The sequence below is a fragment of the Oncorhynchus tshawytscha genome, linkage group LG18 (genome assembly GCF_018296145.1).
Source record: "Oncorhynchus tshawytscha isolate Ot180627B linkage group LG18, Otsh_v2.0, whole genome shotgun sequence".
Taxonomy (NCBI): Eukaryota; Metazoa; Chordata; class Actinopteri; order Salmoniformes; family Salmonidae; genus Oncorhynchus; species Oncorhynchus tshawytscha.
This window is the reverse complement of record NC_056446.1, coordinates 7,038,835-7,061,878: the sequence shown is the minus strand read 5'-3', so window position 1 is coordinate 7,061,878 and position 23,044 is coordinate 7,038,835. Positions and strand designations below refer to the sequence as shown.

The 23,044-nt window shown below is 39.5% G+C and overlaps 1 protein-coding gene across 5 annotated transcripts in view; it reads left to right on the top strand.

The window, feature by feature from the left end:
• The first annotated feature begins 409 nt into the window (after positions 1 to 409).
• The window catches only part of mcoln2 (mucolipin TRP cation channel 2), a 77,645-nt gene continuing 55,010 nt past the window's right edge, over positions 410 to 23,044 (top strand). For 3 of the 5 annotated variants that reach the window (XM_024377702.1, XM_024377701.1, XM_024377697.1), the window contains exons 1-8: positions 573 to 688; positions 1,410 to 1,563; positions 2,046 to 2,219; positions 2,776 to 2,929; positions 3,536 to 3,614; positions 16,995 to 17,091; positions 17,200 to 17,299; positions 21,351 to 21,463. In XM_024377702.1, coding sequence (XP_024233470.1) covers positions 636 to 688; positions 1,410 to 1,563; positions 2,046 to 2,219; positions 2,776 to 2,929; positions 3,536 to 3,614; positions 16,995 to 17,091; positions 17,200 to 17,299; positions 21,351 to 21,463 — 924 coding nt within the window. In that variant the 5' untranslated portion in view covers positions 573 to 635. The other 2 variants (XM_024377699.2, XM_024377700.1) reach the window with 2 other exon arrangements.

The following is a 23,044-nucleotide window of genomic DNA, read 5'->3' as shown; positions in this document are numbered from 1 at the left end:
GTGTTACATTCAAAATCCTAATGTAACAAATCATCTCAATTGTTTCTACTGCTGAAAGGAAATCATTATTTGACATTAAAATATTTTATTATTCTTCGTGTTACATTCAAAATCATGATTTATTTCATGATTGGCTGTTAAAGGTTGGCTTATCAAAGCTATTTGTCCTCTATTTCGAACATTTGCGGATAAATGTGTGACCAATCAAGTGTTTTTTTTTAAACGTAACTTTATTTAACCCTTTACCGTGTATCTATGTTTTTCCTCTGCATGCCTTTCTTTGTTTGGTGAAATCCATACTTTTTTATAAAATGTTAATCAAATACAACTACCGACTGTTTCCTTGTTGAGATTGAATTGGCACATGACCATTCGCTGATTTGCCAATCTTACAACACCAATGAGTCAGTCATTGGTATGTGATTAACTCTAGTCTGCGCTCAACTCTGTGGAGGAGTTGAGGTACTTGGCAAATCACAATACATTACACTACAGTATCAACAAGCTGAATTCAACTTTGGATTGGATATCTGATGCCTGTGTGTAGTCCACCAGCAGCGATTCATGTGAGTGACACACATTGTAACTTCTATTATGGTGCTCTGTGATATGATAATGAATCATATCTTATCATTATGGAATTGTTAGTCCAGTATCACGACGGGAGTGAGTCAGTTGGGCCGCTTGGGTAAGTAGTTTTTACAAGAAGTTGTCAAATATTATTTTTGAACTTTTAATACGAGTTGAGACATTCAGGAACTCTCAAAATCAATAAGCCTAACATGATTTTGGTAGAAAATGTCATTCAACTTAAGTGCAGTGAATGTATGTCTTAGCTGTAAAATTACACTGTACAATACAAAACAATATGCTGAAATGACTTACAAAACACCTCACGTTGTCACAATGAAAGCTTCATACTAGTCAACACTAGTGCAAATATTTTCAGTGCAGTGAGTTAACCTTGGACTTTTCCCCACATGAATGCAGTCACTGGTCAGTACAAGGAGTGTTCAGTACAGGGAGTGCTACATGTAGTACATTTATTTGTGCATTTATGGAAACACATCTGGTGGAAAATAGCCTTTTTTCTAAACTGACTGAAATTGCCTATTCAAACTGTTACTTCTCTTTCAATTTGAACTTCTGTGTCCTTCCCCTTTTCAAATGGGACAACACGGCTATTGGGAAACACTTAAAGGAACTTGTCAAAAGAGGATTATATGTTTTATCTTGTATTCCTGTAAGTAATTTTATTGGCCAAAAGATGTCATATAGCTCAATCATATTAATTTGAGTTCAAGTTGATAGTGTTTTACCTCAAGTTGTTCCCAATCATTTTAGTTGCTATAATAATATTTAATACCTATTTAGACTAATAATAATGAGTATTGGGTTGTTTCTTTTAGTTCCACAATGAGCCAAGGCATAATCAAGGAGGAAATTCTTCTCGATGATCTAAAATACTACTTCATGAGCCCTTGTGAGAAATACAGGGCCAGACGCCAGTTACCATGGAAACTGGGGGTGCAGATCCTGAAAATCGTCATGATCACATCACAGGTATAGTCTGAGAAGTGTATCATTAGAACTGATTCTCTCTTTTTAGGAATTATCAAAGGTAATTGCTAAGAATGGCTATTCTGGCTGTCAGTCTGTTTCTGCTCGCTGTCTTTTCAACTCCTTATGGAATTGGTTTGGCATGGCATAAGGAGTTGGCGGTAGAGCATAAAATAACAGACTGGCACCAAGGCTTAAGAATGCTATCAACCCTTATGGATTTTTTTTACTCTCACTTATCATTAGGTGAATTTACACTGATTTGGTGACATAACAATTTGATATGGTTGTGATATGAAAGGCAAATGCCCAAATTAGGCTGTTTTAGTATTTTGTTCATCATTTCATTGTTGATACGATTCCCAAAAATTGTGCATGTCAGCAATCAAGTTTTCATGATAAAGCACTTTTCAGTACAGAGCAAAAAACGGATGTGTTTTGCATCATACTATCCCTTTAAATTGTGTATTTCTTCTCCCACCAAGCTTATCTTGTTTGGACTGAACAACCAGCTTGTGGTTTCCTACAAGGAGGAGAATGCTATGACCTTCAAGAACCTGTTCCTCAAGGACTATAGTGGAGTTGATGAGGAAGATTACAGTGTAGCTCTTTACTCCCAACAAGCCGTCTATGACAGTCTGTTCTATGTGCTGGATCAGGCAAGTCTCCAGGGCCCATATTCATAATAAAGGATCTCAGAGTAGGAGAACAGATCTAGTATCTAAACAAGTCTCCTGACTGTCCTTCTCGTTTACTCTAATCCAAATCTCTTTCTTACTGCCGCTTTCTCCCTTGCCTATCATCGGTTTCATATTCATTCCTGTATTTTTGCTGAGTAAATTGGTCTCTGCCACTCATCAGGCAATTTTCCCCTGTGTTATCAATATTGCAGAGTCATGGTTATAGCCTAATGCTGCACACATAAGCATTTCACTCTTAAAAAAAAAAAAGTGGGGAAAAACAGAGGTTGTGTCAAAGGGCAGCAGCTCAGATTTTCCCTGCGCCGATACCGTAGACGTGTGCTGCAGGCTGCGACATTACTGCTAGACCAGCCACGCCACCTTTTACTGTTTTATGAGTCTGATTGTCCTTTTTTGTTTAAGGTGCTGGTGCAACATTTCATTAGTAGTTATGACTCATACACATAGCATTACATACAGTAGCTGGTAATGAGCAGAATGCACTTGTGTTTGAATGGTGTTCTGTTCCCTGCAGTACCGCCAGTTGGGGCGCCTCTCTGTGGGGCCTATCAGTTACGCTGAGGAGGATGGGAAACTGTTACCTCTGGTCATCTGTAAGGAGTACTACAAGAGAGGCAATGTGGAACCCTCGGACGATGCCTACGACATTGATGCTCAGTTAGAAAAAGGTCAGTGGACTCCAAGGGCGAAATTGTGGAGTAGATATTTGGGAGGATGAACAGGAGACGGGGAGGGTGCACCGGCAATTTCATTGACATTTTAAAGAGTATTTCCTGCAATTCTACATAGTTTGACATGACTTATTATACCTATTTTCAGGGGTATATGGAGGGGTATTTTGAAAAAACATAAAACGGGTAACTTCTTGCATTTTGCCATGGGGAAGAGAAACATTTACAGTTTAAAATGCTATTCTATGAGATAATATGTTGCTGTTTTTAAAGCTAATTTTCTGCTACTAACTTTTGCCATGAGGCTGAGAGAAAATGTTGCAGTTTTAAAGTAACTGTCCAGTGAAAATCTTACTTTTGAAAGTTAATATTCTGTTAACTCATACCTAAATAATGTTGTTGACTCAGCCTATACTCGTATTTGTGGCCAAAGTATAAATGGGAGAAAAAGCACTTCAAACCCGCACCTCAAACATCAAACAGACTGTTTAAATATCCTTGCTATTTCCTCATAGAGGATGATGTCATCCTTCAGAGAAGGAACAACTTCAATTGAACTACATATGGTTTAATTAGTTCTTCCAATCTTTTCATCTTTTGCAGTTTGTATGACACATGATCCAACAAACGTGAGCCAGTGGAAAGCAGAAAATGTGTCTTTTTTCAATCTGGAATTTTACAGGTACAGTTACTGAGCCAGGTGGCAACTGGGTCAGACAACTAGGTTGTGTTCATTAGGCCATGCAACACAAAAAAAACATGTTTCTTATTGGACATGTGAGTGTTTCCTAAGCCTAATGAACACAACCCTGATCATTGGAAAAGCTCCTCGCCACGGCACACGGAAGCGGTTGGGGTCGGCCCGCCCTCCATTTGTTTTCATTTGCGGAGGCTTTCCTAACTGTTCATACCTCAGTGTTCCAGATAGACAGGAAATGGGCAGAGCGGGGCTCATATAGCTTAGTGGGTTCACGTAGGCAAGTTCAGTACAAAAAAAACATTTCATAACGTTGCAAATAGGAAGGCCATGAATAGACATGACTCCTTAGAATAGCAGCAGTCATCAAAATTGTTAAGGCTTTATATATATACAGTGAGGGAAAAAAGTATTTGATTCCCTGCTGATTTTGTATGTTTGCCCACTGACAAAGAAATGATCAGTCTATAATTTTAATGGTAGGTTTATTTGAACAGTGAGAGACAGAATAACAAACAAAAAAATCCAGAAGAACGCATGTCAAAAATTTTATAAATTGATTTGCATTTTAATGAGGGAAATAAGTATTTGACCCCTCTCAATCAGAAAGATTTCTGGCTTCCAGGTGCCTTTTATATAGGTAACGAGCTGAGATTAGGAGCACACTCTTAAAGGGAGTGCTCGTTATCTCAGTGTGTTACCTGTATAAAAGACATCTGTCCACAGAAGCAATCAATCAATCAGATTCCAAACGCTCCACCATGGCCAAGACCAAAGATCTCTCCAAGGATGTCAGGGACAAGATTGTAGACCTACACAAGGCTGGAATGGGCTACAAGACCATCGCCAAGCAGCTTGGTGAGAAGGTGACAACAGTTGGTGCGATTATTCGCAAATGAAAGAAATACAAAAGAACAGTCAATCTCCCTCAGCCTGGGGCTCCATGCAAGATCTCACCTCGTGGAGTTGCAATGATCATGAGAACGGTGAGGAATCAATCCAGAACTACACAGGAGGATCTTGTCAATGATCTCAAGGCAGCTGGGACCATAGTCACCAAGAAAACAATTTGTAACACACTACGCCGTGAAGGACTGAAATCCTGCAGCGCACGCAAGGTCCCCCTGCTCAAGAAAGCACATATACATGCCCATCTGAAGTTTGCCAATGAACATCTGAATGATTCAGAGGACAACTGGGTGAAAGTGTTGTGGTCAGATGAGATCAAAATGGAGCTCTTTGGCATCAACTCAACTCGCCGTGTTTGGAGGAGAAGGAATGCTGCATGGTGATGGAAACATTATGCTTTGGGGGTGTTTTTCTGCTAAGGGGACAGGACAACTTCACCACATAAAAGGGACGATGAACAGGGCCATGTACCGTCAAATCTTGGGTGAGAACCTCCTTCCCTCAGCCAGGGGATTGAAAATTGGTCGTGGATGGGTATTCCAGCATGACAATGACCCAAAACACACGGCCAGGGCAACAAAGGAGTGGCTCAAGAAGAAGCACATTAAGGTTCTGGAGTGGCCTAGCCAGTCTCCAGACCTTAATCCCATAGAAAATCTGTGGAGGGAGCTGAAGGTTAAGTTTGCCAAACGCCAGCCTCGAAACCTTAATGACTTGGAGAAGATCTGCAAAGAGGAGTGGGACAAAATCCCTCCTGAGATGTGTGCAAACTTCCTGAGATGTGTGCAAACTACAAACCTCCTGAGATGTGTGCAAACTACAAGAAACATCTGAGCTCTGTGATTGCCAACAAGGGTTTTGCCACCAATTACTAAGTCATGTTTTGCAAAGGGGTCAAATATTTATTTCCCTCATTAAAATGCAAATCAATTTATAACATTTTTGACACGTGTTTTTCTGGATTTTTTTGTTGTTATTCTGTCTCTCACTGTTCAAATAAACCTACCATTAAAATTATAGACTGATCATTTCTTTGTCAGTGGGCAAACGTACAAAATCAGCAGGTTATCAAATACCTTTTTTCCCACACTGTATGTGTGTATATACTTTCTAATGGGTATTTTTTTACTTTGTAAAAAAATAAAAATGTATATGCCTCACTTGCATAAATACAATGGGTGTATTTACATATATGACTAAATTAACATAACGCTGTGGAACAGGGCTGCAACAACCAAAAAACTTGCTCTCTCTAGGCCTACCTGTACTCACCTGTGCTGTCTCGACTGCCTCATTATTACTGTTGTCAAGTTCTGTTGCATAATTCAACAAGTGTGTCAATAGCAGGATGCCCTCAGATTAAAAATCAACATGCTTGGCTCTAGTTTACACCTATCCGTACATACTTTACATTGTTTGCAAGATCAGACATAATATGACTGTAATCCAAGTGTTCATTTTCGGAAGTTGCTTTCATTTCAGCGCATCTAATTTGTAAACATTTCAACTGTATTCCATGATTACTTATTCAATTCCACAAAAAAAATGAACACCCATCGAAATAAAGTTATTTCTTGTGATGTAAGTGTCGAGATGTGTTAAATAATAAAAAGCTTCGGTGTTCATACAGATGCAACGAAAAGACAATGAATTCGATTGAGCCCATTTCAGTCATTCCTCTTTGGGATAGGGGGCAGCATTTTCACTTTTGGATAAATAGCGTGCCCAATTTCAACTTCCTGCTACTTACTCATGGCAAGAAAATAAGACATGCATATTATTAGTATATTTGGATAGAAAACACTCTGTAGTGTCTAAAACTGTTTGAATCATGTCTGTGAGTATAACAGAACTTATGTAGCAGGCAAAATCCAGAGTACTAACCATTCAGAAAAAAAAATTGAGAACACTGTCTATTCAATGAGTTTCAATTGGGGAACTGGATTTCTAAGGCACTTGTTTGCAGTTCCTACCGCTTCCACTGGATGTCACCAGTCTTTGGAAAATGGTTGAGGTTATTCCTTTGTGAAATGAAGAGTACGGCCATCTTGAAAAACAGTGTAACACTGAGTTGGGCAAGACTAGAAAAGTAGCGTCAGTTTGTTGTTGTTCTGTATTGAAAACAGATAGCCCCATCTTCAATTTGATCGATTATTAACGTTACTAAGTGTGACTAGGGGGCAGTATTTAAATTGTTGGAAAAGTAACGTTCCCGTAGTAAACTGGATATTTTGTCAGGACTAGAATATGCATATAATTGACAGCTTGGGATAGAAAACACTCTAAAGATTCCAAAACTGTAAAAATATTGTCTGTGAGTATAACAGAACTGATATTGCAGGCGAAAGCCTGAGAAAAATCCAATCCGGAAGTGCCTCATGTTTTGAAAGCGCTGCGTCCCTATTGAGCAGTGAATGGGCTATCAACCAGATTACTTTTTTCTCCGTATTCCCCAAGGTGTCTACAGCATTGTGACATAGTTTTACGCATTTATGTTGAAGAATACCTGTAAGCGGCTACATTGCTCAAGTGGTCACCTGATGCTCTCAGAGTGATTCTCGCGTAAAATACAGAGGTAGCCATTATTAAAATCGGTCCTACTGAAAAACCAATTGTCCCGGTGGATATATTATCGAATAGATATTTGAAAAACACCTTGAGGATTGATTATAAACCACGTTTGCCATGCTTCTGTCGATATTATGGAGCTAATTTGGAATATTTTTTCGGTGTTTTCGTAACTGCAATTTGACTCCCTGATTTGCATAGTGCTACTGATTTTGGAGTGCAAAACAACAATTATCACTGCAGAAACAATAATTAGTCGGGAGAGCACATACATTCCAATCCACTATTTTTTGCAGTGTTAAATATAAATGACACATTTTTTGCAGGTGATCTAATAATTTGTCCAGGTAAAAATGTTTTTGAATGTGCATTTCACGATCTAACAAAATCGTAGCCTACTTTTTGCGCTTTACATTGGAGTTTGGTGTTCTAGGTCAGAGATGGGCAACCTTGATGTGTGTGGGAGCCACAAGTCTTCATACCGAAATTAGCATTCCCCACCACATTGCATTCTTAGCATCACCTGTCTTGACAGTGAAGAATAATATTTTTTGTTTTAGAATACATTTTGTGCCACACAACATGGAATTTAAAAAATAATTGGGGGGGGTTAGCATCATTTGATTTACACAACATGCTTACCACTTTGAAGATGCAAAATATTTTTTATTGTGAAACAAACCAGAAATCAGACAAAAAAACAGAACGTGAACGTGCATAACTATTCACCCCCCAAGTCAATACTTTGTAGAGCCGGCTTTTGCAGCAATTACAGCTGCAAGTCTCTTGGGGTATGTCTCTATAAACTTGGCTCATATAGTTACTGGGATTTTTGCCCATTCTTCAAGGCAAAACTGCTCCAGCTCCTTCAAGTTGGATGAGTTCCAATAGTGTAAAGCAATATTTAAGTCATACCACATTTTCTCAGTTGGATTCACTGTGGGGATGGTGTTCTTGGGGTGATGAGAGATGTTGGGTTCGCGCCAGACATAGTGTTTTCCTTGATGGCCAAAAAGCTACATTTTAGTTTCATCTGACCAGAGTACCTTCTTCTGTATGTTTGGGGAGTCTACCACATATCTTTTGGTGAACACTAAATATGCTTGCTTATTTCTTTCTTTAAACAATGGCTTTTTTTGGGCCACTCTTCTGTAAAACCCAGCTCTGTGGAGTTTATGACTTAAATTGTTCCTATGGACAGATGCTCCAATCTCCGTTGTGGCGCTTTGCAGGTCCTTCAGGGGTATCTTTGGTCTCTTTGTTGCCTCTGATTAAGCCCTCCTTGCCTGGTCCGTGAGTTTTGGTGGGCGGCCCTCTCATGGCAGGTTTGTAGTGGGGCCATATTCTTTCCATTTATTAATAATGGATTTAATGGTGCTCCATGGGATGATCAAAGTTTCAGATACATTTTTTTTAGAACCCAACCCTGATCTGTACTTCTCCACAACCTTGCCCCTGACCTATTTGGAGAGCTCCTTGGTCTTCATGGTGACACTTTCATTACATGAAGGCCAAATAAAATATATATTTACATTTTTTTTATTTCACCTTTATTTAACCAGGTAGGCAAGTTGAGAACAAGTTCTCATTTACAATTGCGACCTGGCCAAGATAAAGCAAAGCAGTTCGACACATACAACAACACAGCGTTACACATGGAGTAAAACAAACATACAGTCAATAATACAGTAGAAAAAATAAGTCTATATACAATGTGAGCAAATGAGCTGAGATAAAGGAGGTAAAGGCAATAAAATGCCATGGTGGCAAAGTAAATACAATATAGAAAGAATAACACAAATGGTAGATTTGCAGTGGAATGTGCAAGGTAGAGATAGAAATAATGGGGTGCAAAGGAGCAAAATAAATAAATACTGTAGGGGAGAGGTAGTTGTTTTGGCTAAATTATAGATGGGCTATGTACAGGTGCAGTAATCTGTGAGCTGCTCTGACAGTTGGTGCTTAAAGCTAGTGAGGGAGATAAGTGTTTCCAGTTTCATAGATTTTTGAAGTTCTTTCCAGTCATTGGCAGCGGAGAACTGGAAGGATAGGCAGCCAAAGGAATAATTGGTTTTGGGGGTGACCAGAGAGATATAACTGTCGAGCGCGTGCTACAGGTGGGTGCTGCTATGGTGACCAGCGAGCTGAGATAATGGGGAACTTTTCCTAGCATGGTCTTGTAGATTACCTGTAGCCAGTGGGTTTGGCGACGAGTATGAAGCCAGAGCCAGCGAACGAGAGCGTACAGATCGCAGTGGTGAGTAGTATATGGGGCTTTGGTTACAAAACGGATGGCACTGTGATAGACTGGATCCAACTGATTGAGTAGGGTATTGGAGGCTGTTTTATAAATGACATCGCCGGAGTCGAGGATCGGTAGGATGGTCAGTTTTACAAGTGTATGTATATAGCCTTGCTACTGTTATTTTACTGTTTTTTTATGTCTTTGCTTACCTACACACACACCTTTTTTCGCACTATTGGTTAGAGCCTGTAAGTAAGCATTTCACTGTAAGGTCTACACCTGTTGTATTCGGCGCAAGTGACAAATAAACTTTGATTTGATCGAGGGTAATTCTTTATTATGTGAATTTCAACTCGGAATATGTACGACTTCACAACTGGTAATTACCACATATAGTCAAAGCGGCTCATGCCTCCACACGAGGACGACAACCGCCGGTGACCATAGCAATGGAGTAAATAAACATTTTCAATGTGTGAAAAGTGAATCGCTATAACACCATAAGCATGCATAAAGTATTTAGAGGAAACAAACGATTAACCCAAAAATAGATTAGAAAATAATGATTTTTAGCTGATATTTGATTTATTTAAATGATTTTTAATTACAATACAATAAAAAATAAACATAGGACATCACTACAAGTATATTTTATTCTTAAACATAATATCATTAAAGTAAAGCAAATAAACCGAAATAAGATGTACAAATCACTACACATGAATTGCCAGTGACAACAGTTTTAAAAGTTAAAACCTCTTAAGACCCCTTTTTTCAATTTTTGTCTCAAATGACAAACCAAATGTAACTGCCTGTAGCTCAGGACCTGAAGCAAGGATATGCATATTCCATTTGAAAGGAAACACCGAAGTTTGTGGAATTATGAAATTAATGTAGGAGACTATAACACATTCGATCTGGTAAAATATAATACAAACTAAAATAAGAGAAAGTCCAGCACAGCAGGGGTTCAAACTGTAGAACCCAGTTCCTACGTTTCAATATAAAAATTGAATTAATAAAAAAAAACTATGCTACATTTTATTTCTGGGACCCTCAGTATGACAAATCAGAGCAACACTATTGAATGTAGTAAGTACATTATTTACCTTCAGAGATGAATGTATCAAACCAGTTGCCGTGATACAAGTTTTTTGTTGTGTACTTTCCTCAAACATGGTGTTTTTTCACTGTAATAGCTACTGTAAATTGGGCAGTGCAGTTAGATTCACGATAATTTAAGCATTTTGCCCATATTTGACATGTCTATGTCCTGGAAATTTGTGCTGTTACTTACGTCATGCTAATCACATTAGTGCAGGTTAACTCAGTACCTAAAATAAACAGAAAATGGTCAGGGGTTACAATTGTATAAATATGATACAGTTGTAAGAATACAATGTTTTTATTAAATATTTGACTTCAAGTATATATTGCAAGTAATTTGCATCTGGAAGCTTCATTAAATAGCACCCGAAAAAACACGTCTCAACGTGTGAAGAGGCGACTCAGGGATGCTGGCCTTCTTTGCAGAGTAGTAAAGAAAAATACAAATCTCAGACTGGCCAATAAAAAGAAAAGATTAAGATAAGCAAAAGAACACAGACACTGGACAGAGGAACTCTGCCTAGAAGGCCTGCATCCCGGAGTTGCCTCAACTGTTGATGTTGAGACTAATTGAGGTCTTATGAGGTGTCTGATTCTCAAACTAGTCACTCTAATGTACTTGTCCTCTTGCTCAGATGTGCACCGGGGCCTCCCACTCCTCTTTCTATTCTGATTAGAGCCTGTTTGCGCTGTTATGTGAAGGTGGTAGAGTATATCTTCAGTTTCTTGGCAGTTTCTCGCATGGAATAGCCTTCATTTCTCAGAACAAGAATAGACTGACGAGTTTCAGAAGAAAGTGCTTTGTTTCTGGCCATTTTGTGTCTGTAATCAAACCCACAAATGCTGATGCTCCAGATATTCAACTAGTCTAAAGGCCAGTTTCATTGCTTCTTTAACCAGGACAACAGTTTTCAGCTGAGGAAGCAAAATTGCAAAAGGGTTTTCTAATGATCAAATAGCATTTTAAAATTATACATTTAGATTAGCTAACACAACGTGCCATTGGAACACAGGAGTGATTGTTGCTGATAATGGGCCTCTGTACGCCCATGTCGATATTCCATTAAAAATCTGCCGTTTCCAGCTACAATGTCTACACTGTATTTCTGATCAATTTGATGTTATTTTAATGGAAGAGTACAAGGACATTTCTAAGTGACCCCAAACTTTTGAATAGTAGTGTAATTACTTAGCTCACTCCAAAATAACACTCATAAAGGAGTTTTCCCTTTATCTCAAAAAATGTATTTGTCATCGAAGTCCCTGAATTTAGACTAGTTATTACAAGGGTATATTTTGTGCAAGATCTTAAAAGTGAATACGTTTTACTTAATTTGATATACAATATTTGTGAGGGCTTTCTTCCCATTACATTTCAGTAATATGTGCAAGCTAGCTGGTCTGTTTATGCCCTGTACACATTGTGCCCTATTTCATTGCACTAGACGTCATCTTCACGGAGTCTTGCCGCTCTACTGAATGGACATTTATGTTTGGGAGATTGCAAAATATTACCTTTTCATTTAAGCCAGGATAGATATATTGTTTCGTTGCTAATAAAATATTTAGTTACTTTTTCCTCAACTTGATCCTTTAACTTTATAGCAAGCCAAGTTGCACTGCAGAACAGCTAGCTAGGTAGCACGCTAAAAGCTAAGGCTAGGTTGAAGATACAGTATAACTAGTAGCTAGCGATCGCCACCTAATAATAATAATAATAACAATTATCATAAAAAACATCATTACCATCACAAACTTAACTAGGAGGCAAAAGTCATAATATAATTTACCTAACAGCCCATGTGTATTATTGAACATTACAATTAAAGTAGTACTCGCTTATTGAAATGGGTAATTGTTAACAAGTTGCTAGCTGTCCCATAAAGCCATCACAGAAAATGACATATTTTCATCATCTGTGGTTTGGAAACTTCTTGTACTTTAACATACTCTGGCTGGGTCGTCACTAGTTACCACAGCCACAAAGTTAGAAAGAACGCCTGCTCAAATCAAATTTTAATTGTCACATGCGTCAAATACAACAGTGAAATGCTTACTTATACAAGCCCTTAACCAACAACGCAGTTCAAGAAAGTAAAGAAAATATTTACCAAATAAAAGAAAAGATAAAAAAAAAATAACAATGAAGCTATAGACAGGGGATACAGGTACCGAGTCAATGTGCAGGGTTACAGGTTAGTTGAGGTAATTTGTTCATGTAAGTAGGGGTAAAGTGACTATGCATCGATAAAAAACAGTGAGTAGCAGCGGTGCACAAAATCAATGGGGGGGGGGTCAATGCAAGTACTCTGGGTAGCCGTTTGATTAGCTGTTCGTTCAGGAGTCTTGTGGCTTGGGGGTAGACATGGAGCTTCGGTACCGCTTGATGTGTGGTAGCAGAGAGAGCTTTCTATGACTAGGGTGGCTGGAGTCGTTGACACTTTTTGGGGAATTCCTCTGACACTGCCTGGTATACAAGTCCAAGATGGCAGGAAGCTTGGCCCAATTGATGTACTGGGCAGTATTGCCTTGCGGTCAGAGGCTGAACTGTTGCCATACCAGGCAGTGATGCAGCTGTAGAACTTTTTGAGGCTCTGGGGACCCACGCAAAATCTTTTCAGTCTCCTGAGGTGGAATAGGCTTTGTCGTGCCCTCTTCACGACTGTCTTAGGGTTGAGGGAGAGGTTGTTATCCTGGCACCACACGGCCAGGTCTCTGACCTCCTCCCTATAGGCTGACTCATCGCTGTCGGTGATCAGGCCTAACACTGTTGTGTCGTCGGCAAACTCAATGATGGTGTTGGAGTTTTGACTGGCAATGCAGTCATGAGTGAACAGGGAGTACAGGAAGGGACTGAGCACACCTCTGAGGGGCCCCCGTGTGTTGTTACCTACCCTTACCACCTGGGGGTGGCACGTCAGGAAGTCCAGGATCCAGTTGAGGAGGGAGGTGTTTAGGCCCAAGGTTTGCTTTGAGGGCACTATGGTGTTGAACGCTGAGCTGTAGTCAATGAATAGCATTCTCACATAGGTGTTATTTTTGTCAAGATGCGAAATGGCAGTGTGGAGTGCAATAGAGATTGTGTCATCTGTGGATCTGTTGGGGCGGTATGCAAATTGGATTGGGTCTAGGGTTTCTGGGATGATGGTGTTGATGTGAACCATGATCAGCCTTTTAAAGTGCTAGGGGTCGGTAGTGGAATGGAACCATGACATCAGGAACCAAAACTCCTCCGTAGTGATCCGACACATGATAGCTAAATCAGCTGTTCGATTTAACTTACGGCATGTCAACTGAGCCAGGATCACAGTCAAATGGATTGCGTGTTTCTCAAAGTAATCTTCCAAGCGTTGGAGGTGAGCAGTCATCACTTGTAGGTAAGTAGCCTTGCACGAGCCTTGGATTGTGCGAGCCGGATCGGCTCATAGAGCAGAAGCCTTTGTCCTGTTTCTGTAGCATCAGGCAGCTTGATGTACAAGTACACGCCCTGAACAGGACACTAGTCTATCGCAGGGCCTTACCCTCAATCAATTTCAATGCTGAGTGCCAAACGGCAACGAACCAGGTCCCACTTTCATATGACTCGGCCAGGGATTGAACCTTCCAATCTCAGGGCGGACACTCTAATGACAAGACTACACGTATGGGACACTTACTGATGCTGTTTTCTGTTAGAAACATGCACACCCAATGGATGGGGGCATGAAATTCTTTCCTCTGAATCCATTGATTCGGTCACTTATCTGTAGAATGTTTTTGTATTTCCCCTGCGTCTTACGTTTAGTTCGTTCAATTTCTCAAATATGTATGGCAATGTAACAGTTTGCTTAATTCACCGCTTGAGCACACTCCGCCAACATTGATGTCCTTGATGTCATATATTCCGTGTCTGAATCCTGGCATCCTGGAAGTCCACCAAAAATTGTGAAATTTCCATCCCCAATAGCATTTGCTTGACTGAAAATGTAAAAGGTGGAGGAATTGCAATATAGTGTAGAGATAGCCTGCAGAGTTCTGTCATACTATCTAGGTCTATGCCCAAACAGTTCAAGCTTCTACTTTTAAAGATCCATCTCTTCAGAAATAAGTCCTTCACTGTTGCCGTTTGTTATAGACCCCCCTCAGCTCCCAGCTGTGCCCTGGACACCATATATGAATTGATTGCCCCCCATCGATTGTCAGAGTTTGAACTGCTAGGTGACATAAATTGGGATAAGATTAATACCCCGGCCGTCCTACAATCTAAGCTAGATGCCCTCAATCTCAAACAAATTATGAAGAAACATACCAGGTCCAACCCCAAATTTGGGACACTGTAAAACGCTAGTAAAATTAAATGCATGCTTTTCAACTGATCGCTGCCCGCACCCGCCCGCCCGACTAGCATCACTACTCTGGACAGATCTGACTTAGAATATGTGGACAACTACAAATACCTAGGTGTCTGGCTAGACTGTAAACTCTCCTTCCAGACTCACATTAAGCATCTCCAATCCAATGGAGAATCTAGAATCGGCTTCCTATTTCGCAATAAAGCCCCCTTTACTCATGCTGCCAAACATAACCTCGTAAAACTGACTATCCTACCGATCCTCAACTTCGGCGATGTCATTTACAAAATAGCCTCCAACACTCTATCACAGTGCCATCCGTTTTGTCACCAAAGCCCCATATACTACCCACCACTGCAACCTGTATGCTCTCGTTGGCTGGCCCTCACTAAATATTCGTTGCCAAACCCACTGGCTCCAGGTCATCTAAGTCTTTGCTAGGTAAAATTCCGCCTTATCTCAGCTTACTGGTCACCATAGCAACACTCACCCGTAGCACACGCTCCAGCAGGTATATTTCACTGGTCACCCCCAAAGCCAACACCACCTTTGGCCGCATTTCCTTCCAGTTCTCTGCTGTCAATGACTGGAACAAATTGCAAAAATCACTGAAGCTAGAGACTTATATCTCCCTCACTAACTTTTAGCGTCAGCTGTCAGAGCAGCTTAACGATCGCTGCAGCTGTACACAGCCCATCCAACCAACTACCTACCTAATCCCCATATTTGTTTTAGTTTTTCTGCTCTTTTGCAAACCAGTATTTCCACTTGCACATCCTCATCAGCACATATATCAATTTAGCATGTAAATTGCTAAATTGTAATTATTTCGCCACTATTAGCCTATTTATTGCCTTACCTCCTACTTAATTTGCACACACTGTATACAGATGTTTCTATTGTTATTGACTGTACGTTTCTTGATGCCATGTGTAACTTGGTGTTTTTGCCGCACTGCTTTGCTTTATCTTGGCCAGGTCACAGTTGTAAATGAGAACTTGGTTTAAACTGGCCTACCTAGTTAAGTTAAGTGAAATAAATAAACATTTCAGTGTTACATCCATAAATAGAACATTATCATGGTCTGATCCCATATCTCCACGTAGTTTTGCAAACAGGCGTGCGCACAGTGAATGTGGTTTGATGTTGTTTACAATCGAAGTTACCTGCTGCAGTATATCTCTGAGTTCTGTGCTTAGATCTTTTGCCACCAGTTGCTCTCGGTGTATCATACAATGCGACCTTATGGCAGAAGGAGATAGATGGAGCCCCATCTGTGCAAAAGCCCACCATCCAATACCTTGTAGAATCTGTTTTTCTGCACATCCTCTGTGCCGTTTCATTCTCGGGAATCGTGAGACAGAACTGTGTGGGTGTGGGGGTGTCGTTGTGTGGGGGTGTTGGTGTGTGTGTCGGCCCTCACAGCTAACGTCCCTTTGGAGAACATAAACTGGGGAGTTTGAGTTCCGTCAGTTTCCTCTTGATTACTAGCAATAGTATAAATTCCTTGTTTAACAGTATTTATCTGACAAAGATAATGATGTGAGTTTCTATGCCTCTGCCTCCCCACACATTGTTTTCACCATATCAATTGTGGCCGGTAATATCAAAGTAAGTCTGCAATAGTGTGTGGTTTCATGGCGTAGTGGGCCTAGACAATCAGCATGGGAATTATTTTTCCATGATCTAAGGGCACTCTCTGGTTTCTTTTATATTTTATAAATGTAGATTTTTAAAGTTAACCACATTACAATGATGGGGGGGGTGCTGAAGAGTATTTCTGGCTTTAATAAAGCGTGGGGAAAAACTCATTCTGATAGGCTGGGCCTAGCTCCCCAGTGGGTGGGCCTAGCTTCCAAGTGGGTGGGCTTATGGCTGCACCCATGTTTGTGAAATCCATAGATTAGGGCCTAATACATTTATTTCAATATGATTGACTCTCCAGCAACCCCATTTTCAAATTCGGCAACCCCATATGGGGTCACAATCCATGGTTTGGGAAACGCTGGCTTATGGGTAATGTGATTGAGGTTTTACATGTACCTGCTGATGTATCACCATGCAGGCTACGTTCGCATCTCAACCAAGGAAAATGTGTGGTGGGCTGACCCCGCCAACTTTGCCCCGTTCCTTGTGCCGCAATGAGGGGTACTTGAATCATTTGGGGATTGATTTCTTATTAACGTTGGCATGTTTTCCTTTCAGGCTTGTCGATATCAAGATCACTTTTCAACTTAAAGGAATCAACCTGCAAACAGTGCGCTCACATGAGTTACCGGACTGTTATGTATTTTTTGTTACGGTAAGGTTCCTCTGTTGTGTTTAAACATGTAACCCATCATCATTCCCATGGAGCGCTGTTGGTACTGTTAGACCATTTTAATCTGTTTTCAGTTGTCTCTTTCTCCAGATCACATTTGATAACCAGTGTCACAGCGGAAAGATAAAAATCTTCCTTGACATTGATGCACTGAGCAGTGCGTGCAAAAACTGGATGATTTCAGGGACTGGTAAGTATAGTTAAGTTTGAGTTATTAAGAAACCAATTTGTTCATCAGGATTAATTGTCCTGGGTAATTAAATAAACACAGTATGTTCAAATACTTGAGGTGCCGTTAAGTAGGTGTGCATGCAAAGCAATGCACATCTCCAGATTTCTTACTCATATTATTACAATTATTAGATTTATTCCGCCCGTTCCAGCATTTAAATTACTTAAGCTATTAACATGAAACCAACTTCCAAATGTGCAGACCGACCCAACTTATTTTTGATATTGTATACTTTTGTACTACAGCAAGATTTAAATGAAGTCACAATACATTTCAATGGAAATAAAAGTGCCATAGACTTACACCATATATACAAAAGTAAGTGGACACCCCTTCAAATGTGTAGATTTGTATATTTCAGCCACACTCGTTGCTCGCAGGTGTATAAAATCGAGCACCCAGCCATGGAATCTCCATATACAAACATTGGCAATACAATGGCCTTATTGAAGACCTGAGTGACTTTCTGCCCTGCTAGAGCTGCCCGGTCAACTGTAAGTGCTGTTATTGTGAAGTGGAAACATCTAGGAGCAACAACAGCTCAGCCGCGAAGTGGTAGGCCACACAAGCTCACAGATTTGGACCGCCGAGTCCTGAATATGTAGTGCAGAAAAAACATCTGTCCTCGGTTTCAACACTCACAACCTCTGGAAGCAACGTCAGCTAAATAAATGTTAATCGGGAGCTTCATTAAATGGGTTTCCAAGATCACCATACGCAATGCCGACAAGCGTCGGCTGGAGATGTGTAAAGCTAACCCCCATTGGACTGTGGACAGTTGACACTGGAGCAGCAGCACGACCAGGTGGACTCGGGACAGCTGAGAATACTTGCCCGTATTCATAGTGCCAACAGTAAAGTTTGGTGGAGGAGAAATAATGGTCCGGGGTGGTTTTTCATGGTTCGGGCTGGGCCCCTTAGTTCCAGTGAAGGGACATTACGCTACAGCATACAATGGCATTCTAGACGATTCTGCGCTTCCAACTTTGTGGAAACAGTTTTGGGAAGGCCCTTTCCTGTTTCAGCATGACAATGCCCCCGTGCACAAAGCGAGGTCCATACAGAAATGGTTTGCTGAGATCGGTGTGGAAGAACTTGACTGGCCTGCACAGAACCCTGACCTTAACCCCATTGAACGCCTTTGAGACGAATTGGAACACCAACTTCCGAGCCAGGCCTAATCACCAGTGCCCGACCTCACTAATGCTCTTGTGGCTGAATGGAAGAAAGTCCTCTCGGCAAGGTTCCTTCAGTTAGTGGAAAGCCTTCCCAGAAGAGTGGAGGCTGTTATAACTACACGGAACAAAAATTTAAAAGCAACATGTAAAGTGTTGGTCCCATATTTCATGAGCTGAAATAAAAAATCCCAGAAATGTTCCATACGAAAAAAAAGCTTATTTCTCTCAAATATTCTGAACAAATTTGTTTAGTGAGCATTTCTTCTTAGCCAAGATGATTGAGTTGGACTATTTCTGTCTATAATAAAGCCCCCTTTCTGTGGGAAAAATCATTCTGATTGGCTGCGCCTATGCCTCCCATGGCCCACCCATGGCTGCACTCCTGTTTAGTCAAATGATAAATCATAGATTAGGGCATAATGAGTTCATTTAAATCCACTGATTTCCTTATATGAACTGTAACTCAGTAAAATCTTTAAAAAATTAGAATGTTGCGTTTATATTTTTGGTGAGTATACATATGTTGGCATAACATAACTCGCTAACAGTAACTATTGAACCGTTTAGCTAGATACACCAAACCAACTTTCTAATTTTCAGGCTATCCTAATTTCAAGTTATTTAACTTTTATCAACTATAATTATACACATTTTCTTAAAATACATCACCAACCGTGAATCTTAAACCATTCAAGCTAGAGATACTAAACCAACTTCCTCATGTTCAGGCTATCCTGACATCGAATTCTTAAACTTTTATCAACTATAACTATATGAAATTGCATGAATTTGCATAAAGAAACTACAAACAATAATTATTGAAAAGTTCAAGCTACAGTATAGGCACCAAACAAAATTCCACATGTTCAGGCTATCCTAACTTCAAATACTTAAATGTTTACAGCAACAAAAAACACAAATGTACATGCATTTGCATAAATAACTCATCAATAGGAACTCTTGAACTGTTTAAGCTACTGTAGAGCCAAAAACCCAACCGTCACATATTCAGGCTATCCTAAATTCAAATTCTTATACAATTTTATCAACTATAACTATGTAATTTGTGTAAATCAGCATACAATTTTTAACCAACAGTAATTGTTGAACCATTCAAGCTAGATCACATGTTCAGGCTATCCTAACTTCAAAATTGTAACTGTAACAACTATACAAATGTAACTAAATTAACATAAAATGACTCGCCAACAGTAACTATTGATCTGTTCAAGCTGAATATACACCAAACCAATTTTTACATGTTCAGGCTATCATAAATTCTAAATCTTCAAAAGATTTCAACAACTATACAAATTGTAATACTTTAATTTAGTTATTTTATGCAAGTGTAACTTGTCTTCCGTTCAAGCTAAAGACACCAAACTACCTTTCACATGTTCATTGCATAAATTAGCATACAATTTCCCACCAACATTAAGTATTGATCCTTTCAAGCTAGATCCTAAACCAATTTCCTCATGTTTAGGCTATCCTAACATCCAATCCATCCTTAGACTTTTATCTACTATAACTACATGAAATGGTGTACATTTGAATAAAAAAACTACAAATAGTCATTATTGAACCGTTCAAGCTGTAGGCACCAAACATACTTCCACATGTTCAGACTATCCTAACTTCAAATTCGTAAAAACTATACTATACAAATTTGCATACATTAACATAATATAACTCACCAACAGTATCTCTTAAACCATTCAAGCTAGAGATACTAAACCAACTTCCTCATGTTCAGAGTATCCTAACTTTAAATTGAACCTACTTTAAATAAAAAATGGACATACATTTGCATAAATAACTCACCAACAGTAACTTAAGTTTAACAGTAAGTAAGTTTTTGCCACCAAACCAACCTTTACATGTTCAGACTGTCCTAACCTCAAATTCCTACTTTGAACAACTTCAACTGTATACATTTGCATAAATTATAATAAATGTATAACCCACCAACAGTAACTCTTGACACGTTCAAGCTAGAGACATCAGCCTATCCTAACTTCAAATTCTCAAAAATGAATCAACTGTAATTATATACATTTGCGTAAAATTACCAACCCACAGTAACTCTTGAACCGTTCAAGCTAGAGAAACCAAACCAAATTTCTCATGTTCAAGCCATCCTAACTTTAAACTCTTAACTTTTATCAACTATAATTGCATAAATTAATAAAATGTATACCTAAAGGTGTCCTAAAATTCTAAATCAAATAGTTAAATGATCCATCGTATGATTATCTTAAAACAATTCCATATGTTAGCTTGTTAACCCCCCACCCAACAGCTTAGACTTTTAGAGGCTAATAGCATACACTTACTCACTGACAGTAACTCTTGAACTGTTCAATATTGAGACACCAAACCAACTTTCACAAGTTCAGGCTATCCTAACTTCACACTTTTTTGTAAAACTTTTGTCAACTATAACACTAAACCAACTTCCACATTTTAAGACTATTCAATCAATCAATCCATCACAAGCTAGCATGCACACCATATTTTCTTCAGGAAATATACTTTTCTAGTTTTGCCTGCCTTACTAGCTTTTGCTAGTAGAGGAAAGTTGGTAAGTTGCTCCAGAATGTTTGCTAAATGACTGTAAAATGTACTTTTGAGTATAATTTGACTTTTGTACTCTATTTGAACTAGGTCTCGTATAAGTCCAAATCCAACCATAATGTTTCTTCTCTATACAACCAATACTGAAGACTTCCAATGTTGACACGGACACTGTCAAAAGCCTCAAAGCCTTGGAAGCATGGGAAGAGTTTTGTAACCCAATTATGTAACCCATGTGTCTTTATCTGTTTCAGCTCAGAAGAACACACACTACCTTCTGGTGTTTGATGGCTTTGTCATACTGGTTTGCCTGACCTCGGCCGTGCTATGCACACGCTCCATTGTTCTGGCAGTCAAATTACTGCAGGTCAGTTAATGATACATTATGGAAGTTTAGTTGCTAATTATATACATCAAATTTCGGAAAGGTCAATGTTGGCTGTATGGTTAATACACATGTATGATATGAATTTCTTGTCTCATAAAACCCAACTCGTGTTTTAGCTAAAACAATATAGGCTTTGCTCATGGGTGCGATGTCATTTCTGGACAATATTTATCTCCATTTAGAGGGTTCCCTTTTGGCTCAAAAGCCAAGTTGTAGGTGTTCTGGAGCTTGACCCCTCACTGGCCAATAAGAATGTGCTCCATGGCTAAATATGTGGTTGCTTCAAGTTGAGTATTTACAGTCTTATGTATTGTGTTGTAATCAACTCCAATTACAATATTCAATTTTGGCCTAATTTGTTAAATAGCCTACAGAAACAAATAACAAAATATATGTAGGCCAGTCCTATCTTCGCTTAATGTGTTGACCATGTTTGCAGTCCACATTGTAAAAAGCCTAATTGCATGGATTCAATATGGAAATCTATAGTTAAACCTAGCATTCACACTGATATACTGTAGGTGCTAGGCCTACTGTAAATTGCATTATGGCTGAGCCATGGACATGCCAAACATTGTCAATAAGCAAGATTAAATTCACTATTGATAAGGCTTTAAGATTGAATAATTCTGCTCAAAATGAAACAAGACTTGTTTTTAAATAGGCTATGTCTAAATACAGTTACATGCCCCACAAACAACCTTCATTGAAGGGAACAGAGGCTATGCAATTATATCTTCTTTTTTATTTTTTTTTATTGAATATCCCAAATCTACAATATACTTGCAATGAAGCCGCTCAACAACTACACCACACCAGTCATCCAACAGACTCCCATTCAGAGAAACACACAGAAGCATCCAGGGTCAATGCCCTGCTCAAGGGCACGTTGACATATCTCCCACCAGGCCAAAAACCGTGAACCTGAACCCTCTAAGATCCCCCCACGGTCTCCCTATAGCTGTTTCTCAACCATCCGAGACCACTCCCACAGTCCTAAATAAGAAAAAAATACAATTAATTACATTCCCCACCCCCGAGAACCCCTCAATGCACCAACAACCAAGAAAATGAACTAAAGAGAAAAAAGAAAAAGACAAGAAACAGCAAACAACAGCGCAAAAAAAACAAAGGACATCAAGGACAACTAAAATCATAACTGCAATGCCAACTGTATATGTTGGAGTGCATGTCTGGCACTATTACGTGTGTGTGTCCGTGTATGCATGTATTTGAATGAGTGTGTGTGTATATGCATGTGTACAAAAACCTGCACGGCATCAGCCTCATCTTTGACCATCATTCTATCTCCCACACAGCATTTCCACTCCCACTTATCTCCAATTACACATCCCAACCCTCAGCTTCCCTCGGCCCATCCCACCCATCTCTGCTGGTCACCCTCTATGGATTTCTATGCAACATATATCTTTCATCTATACTGTGATGTTTAACGTACAATTCCAATCTATATAATCGAATAGAATCCACAGATTGCGAGTTGAAGATAAATACTTTTACTAAGAGTATTAGTAATTGACTGACCCGGTTTCTCCAGAT